This window comes from Parathielavia appendiculata, assembly GCF_033297405.1.
Source record: "Parathielavia appendiculata strain CBS 731.68 unplaced genomic scaffold N657scaffold_1, whole genome shotgun sequence".
Classification (NCBI taxonomy): Eukaryota; Fungi; Ascomycota; class Sordariomycetes; order Sordariales; family Chaetomiaceae; genus Parathielavia; species Parathielavia appendiculata.
The window spans coordinates 1,890,754-1,906,102 of record NW_026944220.1 but is presented as its reverse complement, the minus strand read 5'-3'; the positions used below and the strand labels follow the sequence as shown (position 1 = coordinate 1,906,102).

The 15,349-nt window shown below is 56.2% G+C and overlaps 6 protein-coding genes across 6 annotated transcripts; 3 read left to right on the top strand and 3 right to left on the bottom strand.

Moving 5' to 3' along the window:
- Window positions 1-1,249: 1,249 nt before the first annotated feature.
- Window positions 1,250-3,536, top strand: N657DRAFT_561038 (uncharacterized protein; the record flags this gene model as incomplete). The annotated part of the gene is made up of 3 exons (XM_062788033.1): window positions 1,250-3,191; window positions 3,248-3,386; window positions 3,440-3,536. 3 exons carry the CDS (start codon window positions 1,250-1,252, stop codon window positions 3,534-3,536), a joined length of 2,178 nt encoding a protein of 725 aa, XP_062652466.1.
- Window positions 3,537-4,012: 476 nt separating this feature from the next.
- N657DRAFT_660291 (proteasome subunit beta type 7 precursor) lies at window positions 4,013-5,464 on the bottom strand. Its single transcript, XM_062795036.1, has 2 exons — window positions 5,026-5,464; window positions 4,013-4,955 (listed from the first exon to the last, which is right to left on the bottom strand). The coding sequence occupies exons 1-2, from the start codon at window positions 5,149-5,151 to the stop codon at window positions 4,263-4,265; spliced, it is 819 nt and encodes a 272-aa protein (XP_062652465.1). The 5' UTR covers window positions 5,152-5,464; the 3' UTR covers window positions 4,013-4,262.
- Window positions 5,465-5,879: 415 nt separating this feature from the next.
- On the top strand, window positions 5,880-10,542 carry N657DRAFT_660290 (uncharacterized protein; the record flags this gene model as incomplete). Its single annotated transcript, XM_062795035.1, has 3 exons — window positions 5,880-5,978; window positions 6,042-6,711; window positions 6,766-10,542. The coding sequence occupies 3 exons, from the start codon at window positions 5,880-5,882 to the stop codon at window positions 10,449-10,451; spliced, it is 4,455 nt and encodes a 1,484-aa protein (XP_062652464.1). The 3' UTR covers window positions 10,452-10,542.
- A 70-nt stretch (window positions 10,543-10,612) lies between these two features.
- Window positions 10,613-12,677, bottom strand: N657DRAFT_639183 (uncharacterized protein). Its single transcript, XM_062791732.1, has 4 exons — window positions 12,359-12,677; window positions 12,217-12,301; window positions 11,879-12,153; window positions 10,613-11,813 (listed from the first exon to the last, which is right to left on the bottom strand). The coding sequence occupies exons 1-4, from the start codon at window positions 12,368-12,370 to the stop codon at window positions 11,049-11,051; spliced, it is 1,137 nt and encodes a 378-aa protein (XP_062652463.1). The 5' UTR covers window positions 12,371-12,677; the 3' UTR covers window positions 10,613-11,048.
- A 605-nt stretch (window positions 12,678-13,282) lies between these two features.
- On the bottom strand, window positions 13,283-14,361 carry N657DRAFT_35871 (uncharacterized protein). The gene is made up of 3 exons (XM_062786961.1): window positions 14,188-14,361; window positions 13,897-14,033; window positions 13,283-13,805 (listed from the first exon to the last, which is right to left on the bottom strand). Exons 1-3 carry the CDS (start codon window positions 14,257-14,259, stop codon window positions 13,472-13,474), a joined length of 543 nt encoding a protein of 180 aa, XP_062652462.1. The 5' UTR covers window positions 14,260-14,361; the 3' UTR covers window positions 13,283-13,471.
- On the top strand, window positions 14,289-14,831 carry N657DRAFT_639182 (uncharacterized protein). The gene has a single exon (XM_062791731.1). The coding sequence runs from the start codon at window positions 14,402-14,404 to the stop codon at window positions 14,729-14,731; it is 330 nt and encodes a 109-aa protein (XP_062652461.1). The 5' UTR covers window positions 14,289-14,401; the 3' UTR covers window positions 14,732-14,831.
- Window positions 14,832-15,349: the final 518 nt, after the last annotated feature.

Below are 15,349 nucleotides of genomic sequence, written 5' to 3'. Positions count from 1 at the left end.
TAATAAGGAACTGTTTTGGAAGCTGCAGTTTTCAATGGACTCGAAACTTGAACGCCCGGCTCGTTGTTTCAACAGCCTCAGTCAAAAGGTCAGGGGGTTGCCCATCCGCCGGACAGCCAACTGCCTTCCTGACTGGTAGTTGGAACCTTCACAATTTTGCCTCAAGAACCCAGCTGAGAAACTGATGGGTACGTTGGAGGATGTGGCGGCTTTCAACAAAGGACTCAAAAGTGCCTGACAACCCGCAGGTGAGCGAGGCCGGTGATTTCCATTGGACCTTGGGGAAAAAAGACGTTCTGGAAAAGGGGAAGCATCCACACATGCACCCCATGATTTTACGGCCAGGTGTGGCTGGAATGGTACGCTTACAGACGCCGTTTCCACGACGAGCCGCTTGCTTAGCCTACTTGGTCCTAGAGTCGAAATTTTTGGAGCAGCGTCTGTGTAAACTTTACTACTTCGGGAATGAAGTGGGAAATTGATGTGGATGCAGGTCCTGAGGACCCTTGTCAATCCGTTATTCTCCGCATCCCCGTGTCTCTCCCCTGTTTCTCCCCTTCCCCCTCGGCCTAACATGATCCTCCTCCGTCTGTCGCTTGTCAGTCCCGGCCTCTTTTGTAATCGAGTTCATTGCAACAACCACTCTTTTTCTCGCCCGACCTTCGTCACCATGCGCTCGAAATAATCGATCCTCCTACGCTCGCTCGTCCTGTCCACCCGTTGTGCGCCGCGTTTTTGTTTGTGCAGTGGCTGAAAACGACCATTGTCGACAGAGAGATCGCTCCCAATTCATTTGTCTCTGATGGGCTCATTATCCCAGCGACGAAACCGGCTGTGACGTTGAAACTGACGACGGTTGACGGCCTTCCAAAAATTCGGCAAGCGGCTCGAAAGCGATCGGGATTTCAGGCTGTACCTCAACCTGCCCACAGACGTCCCGTCTACACGAATTCGGCTCTCGACAAACCAATCCTTCCACGACTCGGTCGATCCTGAATGCTCGAGTTGCACGCCGTCATATCTCGTTCGCTGGCTGTGTCCTGAGTTGATGAAGAAAAGAAAAGAAGACAAGGATTCATGCGCGATTCTCTTTCCATCTTGAACCCGCGTAACGCTGTTATCGCCAGACTCGCCCTGTCACCTCGGCGCTCGCGTCGGGGCTGTGCTGCGCTCTGATAAACACGGCGCCTTCCGCAACATCACATACCACATTCCTTTCTCGGTCATCAAAACCAACACGCACTTCGCCATGGCGCAGCAACGGCCGGATTTTCTCGATCTCAGGTCGAAATCGCAAGCCTCCGTTTCGCGGCCCCTGCGATCACCCCGCCTCCATGTTGCCGGCGAAGCGCCACCCGAACTTTCGCCTCTCGACGCCTTCGCATTGCAGAGCCGGCTGCTCGCAAAGCAGCTGGAGGAAAGCGCAAAACAGGGTCGCCGCATGAGCCGCCTCCCCCCGTTGACTGTCGAGAGCCCTTTGATTGTTCAAGGCAGATCGGACTACTTCCGCTCTCTATCGCACGACTCCGCGTCTGACGACGAACACCCGCCCCTCCAAAATGTGGGACTTGGTTTGAAGACGGAGGTGGACAATGATCTTACCAACCGGCCCAGGTCGATGCACCCGCGCTTGAGCCAGATCCCACCCACTCCTGACGACTCCATACCAGTACCAGCCGTTCCAAAGACCAACCTGGAGCCTTTCGACGCCAGCCAACGAACCGATACAGGGACAGGGGAAGGGTTCTTTGATGATGAGGCGCGGAGGGAACATTCGCCGTCGCCCATGGGAATTTCCCCTTCTCCGAGCAAGGAGCCCGAGGGCAGCTCCGCGACCCAGGACAGTCTGCCCCATCAGTCGCCGGTGGCCAGCGCGTCGATAACAAGCTCTCCTGAGCGAGTAGCTAAGAACTCGTTCGATGCTGCTAGCCTTGTCCCTCCCAGGCCATTGTTCACCAAGCGGTCCTCCAGCCTGATGTCATCACCGCTGGATTCAACCGATGAAGAAGCGATAAGCACACTGAGCACATCGATTCACTCCCAGCGCTCGCGCAAGTTTTCTTCCAGCAGCAGTGTTCTGTCTCCAGCCTACCCACCATATCAACGCTCACCATCAGTTGCTTCAGACGCTTCTGCCCTTCCCCGACCGCAGTTCAACTTCTCTAGACCTCTCAGCCGAGCAGGCACACCGAGTTTCGAGCCGCCAGCACGCCAAGCCTCATCAGACAGCCATAGCTCTTTCTACCCGACAGACGACGTCGCCTGTGCCTCGAGTGGCTTGACCCCTCAAACATCCCGTGAAGGCGCTGGAGATGAGGGCAACTCGGCAGCGCCATCATACATCTATTCTAAATTCTCCCTACCCCGTGGCAAGGCCTTGGACAGATCCTCAGTTATCCTGCTCAACGACCCTCCTGCGCGGCCCTCGGTCGACCAACCCTTATCACCCTCAACCAGCACCCAGAGTTATCCTGGGGTAGGACAACCACCGCCCTCTCCTCCCACTCGGCCTTCTAGCTCCTCTGGCAGCCGCCAGTTTGATGGGCCACGACCATCGCAGGAGCGGAGTAAGCTGAGTACCGAAATAATGCGGCCCGCCCAGCAACCTTCCCCCAACCCCAGCAGACCGTCAACAGAGAGCATCAATGTATCGGAAGAAGAGCACCGCGGGCGAAGCTTGGTCTCCCGCGCACGTGGCACTGCAGCGGCGAACTCGTCGGTGTCCGCTGCCACTAGCGACACGGCAAGCACCATCAAGGCTGGAAAGTCTATGCATGCTGTCGCGCCTACTATGTCAGATCTGTCAGCGGAGGAGCATGTCAGCAAAGCGGTTGCTCTGCATGAGAGCGGCGCTCTGCAGGAGTCGACGTGGCACCTGCGACACGCCGCGAAACAGGGCCATCCCACCGGGATGCTGCTCTATGCTCTTGCCTGCCGACACGGCTGGGGAATGCGGCCGAACCCGCGGGAAGCCGTGCAGTGGCTCCGTAAAGCTGCAGACTCGGCCAGTCTAGAGATGGCCGACGAAGAAGGCCAAGGTAAGGAGGGCAAGCCGGCCGATGTTGCGGAGCGCAAGACGCGTAAGGCGCAATTTGCACTCAGTATCTACGAGCTGGGCGTCAGCCACATGAATGGGTGGGGTATCGAGCAAGACAAGGCTCTCGCTTTGCGATGTTTTGAAATTGCGGCATGTAAGTCGCACAGGTGATCAGGACTGGCTAGGCTTATCTAACTAACGGACTTCCAGCATGGGGTGATGTTGATGCGCTTGCCGAGGCAGGCTTCTGCTATGCCCAAGGCATCGGCTGCAAGAAGGATCTCAGAAAGAGCGCCAAGTTCTACCGCGAGGCTGAAGCCAAGGGCATGAGCATGGTCGGCAACAGCTGGTAAGTTTCGACCTCAACTTCGCTTCCTTCCTTGAGGTGCTAACCATGTTCAGGATTCACAAAGCCAAGTACGACGATGACAAAGAGAAGCAGGCCCGATCCAAGTCGAGGTCCAGAAAAAGCATCTTTGGTAGGAAGAAAGAGCACTGAACGGCGCCAGCAGCCCTGGTCGTGCCCACACAACAAGACGACGTCTTGACGATTACGAGAAATATGCATCGGCATGATATCATCATACATACCCCATTGGTTTCGCGGAGTTTCTAGGAGTCGGTTTGGCAGCGATAGGCATTTGTAATGCCTTGAAGCAAAGGATTAACGTTTGTCTCAGGGTTGCATTGGGCAGTGTTGCGGCCTATTTGCGCTGTCGAGGCAGTGATACGCCAGCGATGGTTTCTCTCTGTCTTTGTTTCTTGTTCAAGCATTGGTTCGTTCTCTAGCACATATTTGCCGACCATCATGGTCTACGTTGAATGGAAATCCTGTACTTCGGACTCCATCTATACAGGATACTAGTAAAAGAAACCAAGGAACATAAGGAAACATGATTAATGAATAGAAATAAAAGATGTAGAAGGTCAAAGTGAAGGAAGATGAGGTGTAACACCTACTAACGTTATATAAATTCCGCACTAATAAACGAACTAGGGTTAGATTGGATACTTCGGTCCTAGATATGGATCTATGGAGACTGATCTCCTTTGGAGGGCACTTTACCACCCTTAGCAAGACGCATTCACTCTAGCAATAAATGGCAAGTCATCTCTAGGGGTACCGATTAGCTCCCTGCTTTCATGATTTCCCGCTATCTGTATATGAACTCGTCTAAGCTGGATCGCCCAACTCCCTGAGCCAATTGCACCGGCTACAGCACCACTAGGTGTCCACCTCCATCTTATCACCGCTCTCTTCTGCCAAGACTTGCACGTCGACAAACTTGCCAAGGTCGCCCTTGAGGATGATCTTCTCGTTGAGCACGGCGGTGGTGCCTTTGTCAAATTTGTAACTCCCAAGCTTCTGCGTCCGCTCGTTGGGGCGGATGTAGTTGCGCATGAGCGTCGTCTTGTCAGGTGTGATGACGGCCACGTCCACGTTGCTGCCGGACCCCAGGTCGTTCCAAATGCCTGCCTCGATCGCGTCCGCGCACAACTTGACCGCCTCGTCCCGCGTCAGCGAGGGCTTCCACTGTGTCTCGAACACGGACATGGCCGCCAGCGAACCGGAGCCCATCGTCACGTAGGGCAGCTTGTCCGTTGATCCGTGCGCATGCACTGTGAAGAGATGCGTCCCTGTCGGGTCGACGCCTGCGACGACCAGGTATGCCCCGATGTAGCCTTGGTACCGAAATAGGTGCTGCTTGAGCATGGTCATGCAGGTCACCACGCGCGGTTTGCGGCCGGTGGAGAGGGAGTGCAGTTCGAGTTGCGAGCTGATCAGCGCGGTGGTGAACTCGGTGTCGGCGGCCGTGCCGGCGCCCGCGCACCAGATGTTGGGTGCAATGTAATGTAGTTTCTCGCAGTTCTTGTCGGCGACGATCGGGCCCGAGGTTGCTCGTGTGTCAGCGGCGATCTGTAGGTTATTTAAAATTATCAGATCAACGGGCTCCCATTTGAAATTCATGATCGATGGTTCTACTAACCACCACACCGCCATCATATATGCACCCAACAATGGTCGTGCCTGTGCTGGTCGCCTTGGGCAGCGGCACGCCGCGGGCGTGCAGCGCCGCATTGCGGTTGTAGTTTGAGAAGTCGAAGCCGGGCATTGTTGGACAGGGTCGCTACGGGAGCGAGCAGGTGAATTATCACGTCGGGATCTTGTCACCAAAGTCGTGGTCGAAATGCGTAGAGTTTACCTGGAGCGCACTTCTTCGACTATGGGAGTTGAGTTCGGTTGCTGATGGTTTGAAGTAGTTGACGGGAGCTGATGACGAGGCTAGAGCTGCCTTTCGCATTGAAGAACCACAGGCGAGGGACAAGGCGGCGAGCTCCCGTTTGACGCGCAGGGAAGGCTGCCTGACTCCACAGCCCACTGAAACCGTTGCGGAAGACAGGAGGCCCAAGCTCCCCCACACGTGATCGAAGTAGCTAAAACGAGTAACAAAATCGAAGTGGCAGGCGGTTCTTGGCTGGCTGATGCAGCGGATTGCTGGCAGGCAACGGGCAGGGCAGAAAATCGTGGGTCGCGTCTCTTTCAAGGAGTTGAAGAGCTGGTATCTCGACTTTGCCAACCGCTAGCAAGAACGAAAATTCATCTTGGTTATTTTGCCGAGCCACTGACGGAGGATTCTGCGTAAAGCTCTTTCTCGATTTCACCATCCAACACCGCATCAGCATAGACGCCCGTCCGATTGTTTACTTCCAGCTGGTCCCCATTCGCGCCAGCTGCTGAAACCCCCTGCACTCCCGCTCGCGATATCACCCGCCAATGACCCGAGTCCGCACCTAAATTCACGACCTCGTTTGAAGAAGCTAGGCGACCTTTACCGTAGCCATGGCTTTTGGCATTAAAGGCGGCAACATGATGGGGCCTTCCGCTGGCGGAGCGGGAGGAGTGTCGCAGGGCAGTGATCTCGAGGTCATCAACACAGAGGTAGTACCAGCATCACTTGCATTTCTACCAGTTATGGCCGGCCTGCTGACGGTGCCATTTTAGGGGCTTGGTTTTCTCTCAATCGCTGGTGACGCCAAAGTTCAACTGACGTCGAAATGGTCCCCTCCTCCTGCGCCGACGGCGTCGCTCCTCAGCGTTGCCTCCCGCAAGGGCCTAGTTGCTGCTGCCGGCCCCGATGCCGTCCACGTTGCTACGACCGAGTCGGTACGGAAAGCCTTCGAGGGCGAAAAGAATGGCGACAGTGAAGTGCGGTCATTCACTCCCCAGGCCAAGGTGCCGCTTCCGATCAGAATCTCCCAGCTCGCTTTCACCGCCGACGAACAGTACCTGATTCTCTCTGCTGAGACAGGCGGCGGTCTCGCTGTGTACGATGTTCAGGCGCTCATTCAGGGGAGCACACAAGCTGCCTTTGAGCTCAGTACAAACAGCGAGACGCTGCGGGCTCTGATCCCCAATCCAATGCCCGAGTCTGCCGGTCTTTGCGCCATCGTCACAAACAATGGGAATCTCTTCATGGCAAATTTGGCGGAACGCAAACTGGTGTCCGGACCAAATGGGCCATCTCTACGCTCACAAGTTAGCTGCGCAGCATGGAGCACGAAGGGCAAACAGTTGGTGGCAGGCATGGCGGACGGCTCAATCTACCAAATGACGCCCGATGGTGTCGAGAAAGCTCACATACCAAAACCGCCGAATCTGGGCCACTTTCATGGTACGTTCTCTCCTGTCGTCGGGCTTTCCCCCATACTCGTATTGATTCGGCTAGTTTCTTCGGTTGCATGGCTGGAGAACCATGTGTTCCTTACCGTCTATAGCCCAACAAACAGCCAAGATCCCTCGGTCTTCCATATCATTACTCGGCAACAGCCACCTGGTGGGACAGCCAGCTTTACCTTCCAGAAGCTCACCGATCCGGTCGAGCCGTTTGTGTTCGATAAAGTTCCCCACCATACTGTGCTGCGGCTTAAGGATTTCCCTCCGAACCTCCAGGACCTCCTTCTCGTTTCATCGACTGCGACGGAGAGTGTTGGTCTGTTGACTCGGTCCAAGACCCCCTTGGCAAGCGACAAACCCGCCGAAGCCATAACCAATGTCTTCACAATGACAGAACTAGCGGACGATTCTAGGCGAGCGCAGCTGCCGATGGGCGAGGACTTGACCGAGACATACCCGGTTGGAGCGGCGCTCGACTTGTCCAGCAAGGACAAGGTGTACAGGCCGATACCGACCGACGAAATGGAGTTCTCTCCTGGACCTCTACCTGGCTTGTGGGTCCTCAACAACGAGGGCGTCCTGGCGGCGTGGTGGATCGTTTACAACGAGTCGATCCGTGGAGGGACAACATACCCTGGAATTATTACCGGCGATGCTGTCGCTCCAGCTTTCACGACTCCGGCACCGGCCACCTCTGCTCCCGGCGCGTTCGGGTCCCCAGCTAACAAGGCTCCGGCATTCGGATCCACAGCTGCCCCAACGCCCGCTTTCGGCGGTGCGTCGACACTCGGGGCGAAGCCATCACTCTGGTCGACGCCCGCAGGTGCGTCCACAACCCCAGCGTTTGGTTCCAGTTCATTTGGTAGCAAACCAGCTGCGGCTGCTCCAAGTGCGCCTGCTTTTGGCGCGTCTGCTTTCGGAGGCAAACCAGCGGCTCCTGCCTTTGGCCAATCTTCGTCAATCGGCTTGGGAAACAAGGTTTCTCCATGGGCGGCCGGCTCGACGAGTGCTGCGGCACCGGCATTTGGCCAAAGTGGGTTCTCAAGCGCCGCACCAAGCCCTGGTAAGATCTTCGGCAGCAGCGCGTCACCCGCTACCGGTGGGTTTGCAACTTTTGCCAGCAAGGGTGGCTTTGCAGGGCTGGGTGGTGCCACTGGTGGCACGAGTATCTTTGGGTCCAAGCCTGGCGGTGCCTTGACTTCGAGTGCACCCGAGGTCTCTATGGACACCGACACAGCCTTCCCGCCTCCAGCTGCCAAAGCGGACAAGCCTGCGCTTGGCAGCTCGTCCTTCGTTCTTGGAACGACGTTTAAGGCAGATAAGTCGACGGCCAATGATAACGAGAAGCCGAAAGAAGGTGCAAGCAAGTCCTTGTTTGGCAGCGGATTCGGGCTCTCGCTGGAGGATGCCGCCAAGCAGCCGGCAGCAGCCCCTGAATCGAAAGATGAGGACATGGATGCCACTACACCACCTCTCTCTCAAAAGCCCAAATCAATCTTTAGCCACCAATCCACGACACCCACGAGCACGCCAGCTCCCCAGAAGTTCGACTTCAAGAGTGCAGCACCCGCTGGCGGACTCTTCGGGTCGAAGCTTTCTTCGTCCGGGGGAATCAGCAACATTTTTGGGGCCTCTAAGCCGGCCACATCGATATTTGGAACGCCAAAGGTCAAGCAGGAAGATGAGGGCAAGGCGGATCTTTCCGAGATTCCGGAGGCACCTCTCCCGCCTGATACTACTAGTAAGGCGGCCTATCATTTGAGTTCATCGTCTTCGGGATCGGAATACTCACCAACAACAGTCACCACACCACCGGTCAAGGAAGAGGTGGCCCCGCTACCGCCCGACTTCTTGGGTAAGCCCCCGAAGAAGGACGAGTCGGTCAAACCGAAGGCAGAACCCTTGCCAGAGGCCGCACCGCTCCCTTCCGATTCTATCCTTGCCAGGACCAAGTCCGAGGAAAAGGAGTCGAAATCCCCGACTGCCGAGGAAGCACCATTACCACCAGATTTTCTCGGCAAGCCGCCGTCAAAGCAACCGGCCACCTTGCCTGCTGTACCTGACAGCGCCGATGAAGAGGGCCTTTCAGAGGAGGGGGGCGAGGAAGAGGAGGAAGAGGAGGAAGAGGAGGAAGAGGAGGAAGAGGAGGAAGAGGAGGAAGAGGAGGAAGAGGAGGAAGAGGAGGAGGGAGAAGAGAGGGACGAAGGCGAGTATGAGTCGGAAGCTGCAAGCGAAGGAAGCGGCATTGATGTTGCCAAGGATCTCAGTCCAACCACCGGATTTGGACCCGGAATTACACCCCAGAGCTCATTTGGCGGGATGGGTGGGAGCACGTTCTCGGCCATTTCTCGCACCGATGCCGAGCAGCCGCGGCCGTTGTTTGGTGAGATCACCAAAAATGTGCCGCCTCTGTTCCCGAAGGCAGCGCCCATTCCCCAGAGCCCTCGTTCGCCCAGCCCGGTACGAGGCAACCGAAGCAGCCTTTTTAGACCTAGCGAACCCGGCCGGTCTTTCAGCGCTCCAGGGGTAGCTACACATATTCTGGCCAGGAAGGCAGCGTCCCAACCATCAACAGCCCTTGGATTCAGCACTGGTCAACGCCCTCAAGTGGACCCCAACGTGCAAGCGCAGCGGAAGCTTGCAGAGAAAGCGCGGGCTGAGGAGCATCTGCTCGTCGACCCAGAAGATGAAGGCATCCAGCAGATTCTGCATTCGGAGCTCGAGCCGACCCTGCAGATGCATGAATTCCTAGCGGTCGAATCAAAGCTCGAGACGGCGGCGCCAGGACGGGATGAAGTTCCCGGCGCATGCGAGACATTATGGAGGGATATCAACCGCATGATAGACAGGCTGGGCCTCAACTCGCGATCACTGCAGTCGTTCATCCTCGGCCACACGACGCAGTTCAAGCAGGGCGGCCGGCACAAGGAAGACCTTGAGAACCCCGATGATTGGGTCCTAATCGAGGCAGAAGAGCTCGGCGCCATTCTCGACGACGAACTAGCACCGAAGCTCGCAGCAGGCCGCATCCAAGACCGCGAGGGCCTCGAAGACTCCATCAGGAGCTTTGCCAAAGAGTTGGCCAAGCTCCGCGCAAAGGAGGAAGACATGCGCAAGATTATCACCTCACACACCGACCCCTATCAAATTTCCGTCACCAAATCCCTGCCCCTCAGCGCGGAGCAGGTAACGCAGCAAAACGAGCTCCGCCGCTCCTACGCCGCCTTCTCCAAGCTCCTCGCCGAAACGGAAGAGGCACTGACCCTACTCAAAGCAAAGATCGCCTCGGTGGGCGCAGCCACCGGCAAGGGCCCCGTGCCCACCGTTGACGCCATTATCCGCACCATCAACAAGATGACCAGCATGGCCGAGAAGCGCAGCGGCGACATCGACGTGCTCGAGAGCCAGATGCGCCGCCTCCGGCTGGGTTCCGCCGGGCCCGCCAATAACGGCACCCCGGGGCCGCGCAGCCGCGAGGGTTCGCCGTTCGTGGCCGGCACGCCCCAGAGGAGGTCGATCATGACGCCTGATAGGGACAGGCTCCTGCGGGAATCCTCGGTCGCGTCGTCTAGGGCAGCAGGCACGCCTTCGCCTAGGAAGCGATTAAGTATGTACAGCGAGGAGGAGAAGAGGGAGTTGAAGTCGAGGGAGGCTAAGAGGAAGGGCGCGTTGGAGATGCTGAGGCAGAGTTTGGCGAGGGCGGGCCCGAATGTTTCGCGGTTGAGGGATGATGAGTGAGCGAGGGAGGACATGATTGGGTGAGCGTGTTACCTGCCGGTTTGGTTGAGATTGGGAATCGACCCTAGACTGTCTAGTCTGGAGATGTGTGGTATATCTTGTGTGTATTAGTATGACATGCGATGCTACTACGCGGCCACTCACTTGCTCGAATAATTGCATGGTTGCATGGAGCGTTAAGAGCCTGCATTTACTGGTTTCTCCCTTCGACCTCCCCTTGTGTGCGTGAGGGGAAAGGGCGATGCCTCCGTCGATGTCACCTTGTTGTGCGATTTTGAGAGCTCCAGCTGTCCGTTTACGGGTTGCTACCATTCCCTGACGCATGCGAAACGGTTTCTATGCGTCGTAGCCAGGTGAGATATATATGCGGTTTATGTAACCTTGATCTGATCAAACTCTCTGCCAAAGTCGATAGCTCAAATCCAACCAACACCTAAACACCCATTACCAGTCCCATAGGGATCCAGGCGCCGAGGAGACCTAGCCATGTACATGTCGTAGTCTTTCAAATACAGATTTGAGACTTCAAATTCACCACCATCCAGACATACCCTTGTCCCAAATACCAGGCACGCATGCACCAGCTCCATGCACCCTTCAATCATCATCCCATTCATCCCCATTCCTCACCCCGCTGGGTTGCCCCTGCGAGTCAGTGTGCGCTGTCGCCTGCTTCTGCTGTGATGATGACCCCGCGCCATCAAGATCTCCATCCTCATCCAGCGCCCTGGCCAACTCATCCGGATCGCGCATCTTGGCATCCGGGTCCACAATATCCGTAACGCCGTGCTCTTCATCGTCATTATCACCATCCAGAACCCGCGCCCGCTCGTGCTCCAGCACCCCTTCGTCGGCACTGATCGAAATGCCGCGGGATCCCCATTTAGGTCTGCCACCAACACCACCACCACTGCCGCCGCCATAGTGGTGGTTGTAGTTAGTCCGCCTCCCGCCACCGAGCGCGGGGGCGCTCTCCTCGTCATCGCTGGCGGCGCCGTCAATGTCCTGCGTGAACCGCTTGCTGCCAAAGATGCGGCGCAGCAGCCAGCCGCGCGAGAGGTCATCGGCGTCGACGACGCCGCCGTTGCGCAGCTTGACGCGCTGGCGTGACCAATAGACCCAGGCAAAGTCGAGGTAGAGGGCCGTCTGGACGACGCCGAAGATGACCGAGATGGGGTTGGGCGTCTTCATGTTGGTGTCGAGCTCGCCCTGGATCCAGTTGAGCAGGTACAGGCCGCGGTACGAGCCCAGGAAGACGATGTAAAACGAGGTGATGACGGTCGGGATGGTGGTCTGCCGCAGGAGGAGGAGCTGCGGAAGGACGGCGACGGATTCGAGGACTTGCGAGAAGACCCAGAGGTACTGGACGCGTCGACGTTAGAGGTGATGGTGGAGGAGGGAGAGAAATGGAGGGCGGCGAAGCATACCTCCTGAAAACTCCAGTGTCTGGATTCGTCAAAGATCATCATGATGAAGGGCGACAGGACCGTTACGCCGACCAAAATCAGGGCGCTTAGCTTCCAGGCGACTTCGCGTTCACGGGTTCGCGGGTAGACGAAGCGCATGATGGCGATGGTATAAAAGGACGAGAGAAGGTAGAAGACCTTGAAGAAGTAGTTCCATGCGAAGGACTCCCGGAAGAGGTCTGTGTAGCGCGTAATGAAGACCAGGGCGTAGAAGAGCTGCGTCAGGAGGGAGACGCCTGCGGAGCAACGCAACGTGAGCCCTTGTGTCAAACTTCCAAGAAAACGCCAGTCAAACTGACCTTCGGAGCTCCTGTTTCGGTGGATGGAGAATATGAGGATGCACTTGGATGTGATGTGGCACAAGTCGGCCGCTATCCTAAAGATCTAAGAGGCTGGCGTTAGTCCCTGCGCTGTCGTGAAGACCGAATATGTCCAACTCACGGTCCACCCCATCTTGTACCAAAGGCAAATCCTCAGGTCGAAGCTATCGAGACGTCCGTGTATTTGCCTGTCGGGCGCAGAGGTTCTATGATTGCATTACTCGAGGTGTCACCTGCAAGGACGAGGCGAGTGAGGCTCTGTCAAGTTCGTTGACGGTAGGATCAAGTCCGTAGGCGCTGCGCTGCCTTCAAGCGCGCAAAATCGACAGGCTTGCGGTCGTACCTCTCTGAGATAATCGCGGAGTTGTGCGTTCGAAATCTGGAGGTATGGGTGGTTGTCGAAACTAAAGAAACGAAGATGACAGCGGGCGTGGCACCAGAGCTGGAACATGGGTTCAGCCCCTAGCTCTCATCCGGCCGCGTAAGGTAGCAAACTAACTAACCTTTGGGTTAGGGTTCAAAATTACTACTCCACCACCTCGTAACTTCCGTTGGCTTCTTAAACGCAGCGAATCTTCCAAGGCCAAACATGATCAGGCACATTTCAACCGGGTCTACTAAGGCGAGATAGCCGATCGGCGTGTGAGACGCTCCTGTTCGGTTTCCGCACTTGCCTGTCTTGATCGGCAGGCCGATGACTCCGGGAGACCCGGGCCAAGCCCGGCCCCTGGCGGAGCTCTTCGGGCTTCGATGCCGGTTCGTGACGGGAGAGACAGGAAGCCCGAGTCTCGTTCCGCTTCGGCGGCAGCGTGTATTCTTCGCAACAATGCAAGAGTACTCTGTTAAACCCAGATGAGTCCAACTGGACCAGCGACGACGCAGCTGGTCAGCGGCCGGGCATCCCACTTCCCGCAGCAGACTTCTACGTCAGGAAGAGTGTATTATTGTATGCACGTATTCACTCTCAACCAAGACACTCCCATCCAATCTTGACCACATCAGCCCACACATTCAGTCGCTGACATAGACTCGCTGATATAGACTCGCTGATATAGAATGGCAAGCTCTATGCGTGCTGCAGACAATCCACATCACTCGACGTCAATGTGAAGACAGGAACTAGAAATCCCTCAACAAGTTCAGGGACCCAGGGGAACCTGTTTGAAGAAGCGTCTTCGTGGTAGAGGACAGGGGTTGACGCATCGTGCTTTGCCGCATCCGCACACCAAGGCGCCTACACAGTAATATCGCCTAGAACTTCGACACAAGATTGCGGCGGAACGTTATCTCGGTACCGCGCTGCCGGACGCCAGCAGCTTATGAGCATTGACATGTGCGCCGATGATGATAACTGCCGCGCGGTTGCGCGGTCGCCTACAATATGTATACGGTAGTCGTTGATGCGGGTAAGCGGCAGGGCAAACAACCATGGGCCCCAACGGAATACGACCCCATATGGGGACCTATTCCATCGATGGCTAGATACTTGAAAGGGTTTCCGGGGATTGCGCATGTCATCAATACCCTGCCTACTAATAACCTCACGTCCCGCTTTCCATGTGAAGGCCCTTGCGCCTCTGCCAGTCAGTTTTCTTTCCATTCTTCAGCCAGTTCTCGAATCCGGAAGACCCAGTGGCTTGAGTTACACGTGGAACGTACTTGGCGTTTGATATTAAAATTCTTTTCCATGCTGCCTCTGGGATACTTCTTGCTAGTACACTTGCTGGTTTCGACATGTGGTGCGGTTCCACTGAAGACAGCTCCCGTGATGAGGCAAGGAGATAATGGTCCATCACCTCCGAACATCTGTAAGTGGCCTGATTCCATGTCTTGTGGTGAGCGTACTGACCGTCGAGTTTAAGACGGCCTGAGGTGAACCTGGAAGCAGTAATATCGGCCTGCCCATGACGACGGCTGACAGATTCCCAGGTTTTCCAAAGGCCAACTTACAGATGCCGAGCAAGACACGGCAATACGAAACCTCGTGCGGACGTACCTGGCCGCCTGCAACGACCTAGGCATCGAGACATGGCTGATGCACAGCGCCCTTCTCGGATGGTGGTGGTCCAAACAAGTAGGCTTTTCCCGCCATCACTTTGCATAACTAGCCGAAAGCTGATGTGGCCGTTTGTCAAAGTTGCTGCCGCTGCGCCAGGACGTCAGCATGCACGTCTCGGAATCCGATATCTTCTTCCTTGCCGCATACTACAACATGTCCACCTTCTCTTTCCAGGGCTCCGGCATACCTAGGGCCAGCAGATATCTGCTGGAACTCAGCCCGTATGCAAAGGACCGCGAACAAGCAGACGCGCTGCACCCCGCCGACGCGAGGTGGATTGATACAAAGACCGGCCTCTTTATGAATGCGTACGCAGTCCGATATAACCTGAGCCATCCAGATAGCGAGGGCAGGCTAAGGCTGCTGAGCTGCAAAGACGGCAGTGAGATCGTGCTATGGTACCTAAGTCTGCACCGAATTACGGAAGAAGACTGACGGACCGGGATACGTACCTTTATCCGCTGCGAGTCACAATTTCGAGGGCGTACCAGCCAAGATTCCGTTTCGCTACCGGGAACTGCTTGTTATGGAGTATGGGATCCAGGCGTTGGAGGCGAGGGACCGCACATCGTAGGTCTCTTGTGATCCGGTTTGAATCTCACACCACAGCTAACAGCACCCCTGAAGCTACACGATTCACGAAAACCGGGAATGGGCCATCACAGAGTCCGTTGGACAAGGCGAAACGGCCGAGGGTGTAGAAAATGAAGACTTGTGATGAGTTGTGACATATAAGGTAGAGGGGACCGAATCTCCCCAGGATTGTTCGAACCAGGCAGGCTGGCACTGCCCGCGGTAGTTTGACGGCAAACAGGAGAATAATACACTGAAGATGAATACAACGAGGTCAAATATGAAGAGGTGATGCGATCATGCAACCTTTGTGTGTTGGGCTATGTGTGTCTTCGTTCTGAACGAGGAGGCGTTTTTCTCGACTTGCTCAACTCGGTACCAGGCAGGGTGCTGACGGCCCGGCTGCCCCACAAGTTAGCGCGGTTCAGTGTGGGGCTTGTAGGTCCTTGTAAGTTACGGTCGTAACGAACGTCGCGTCTA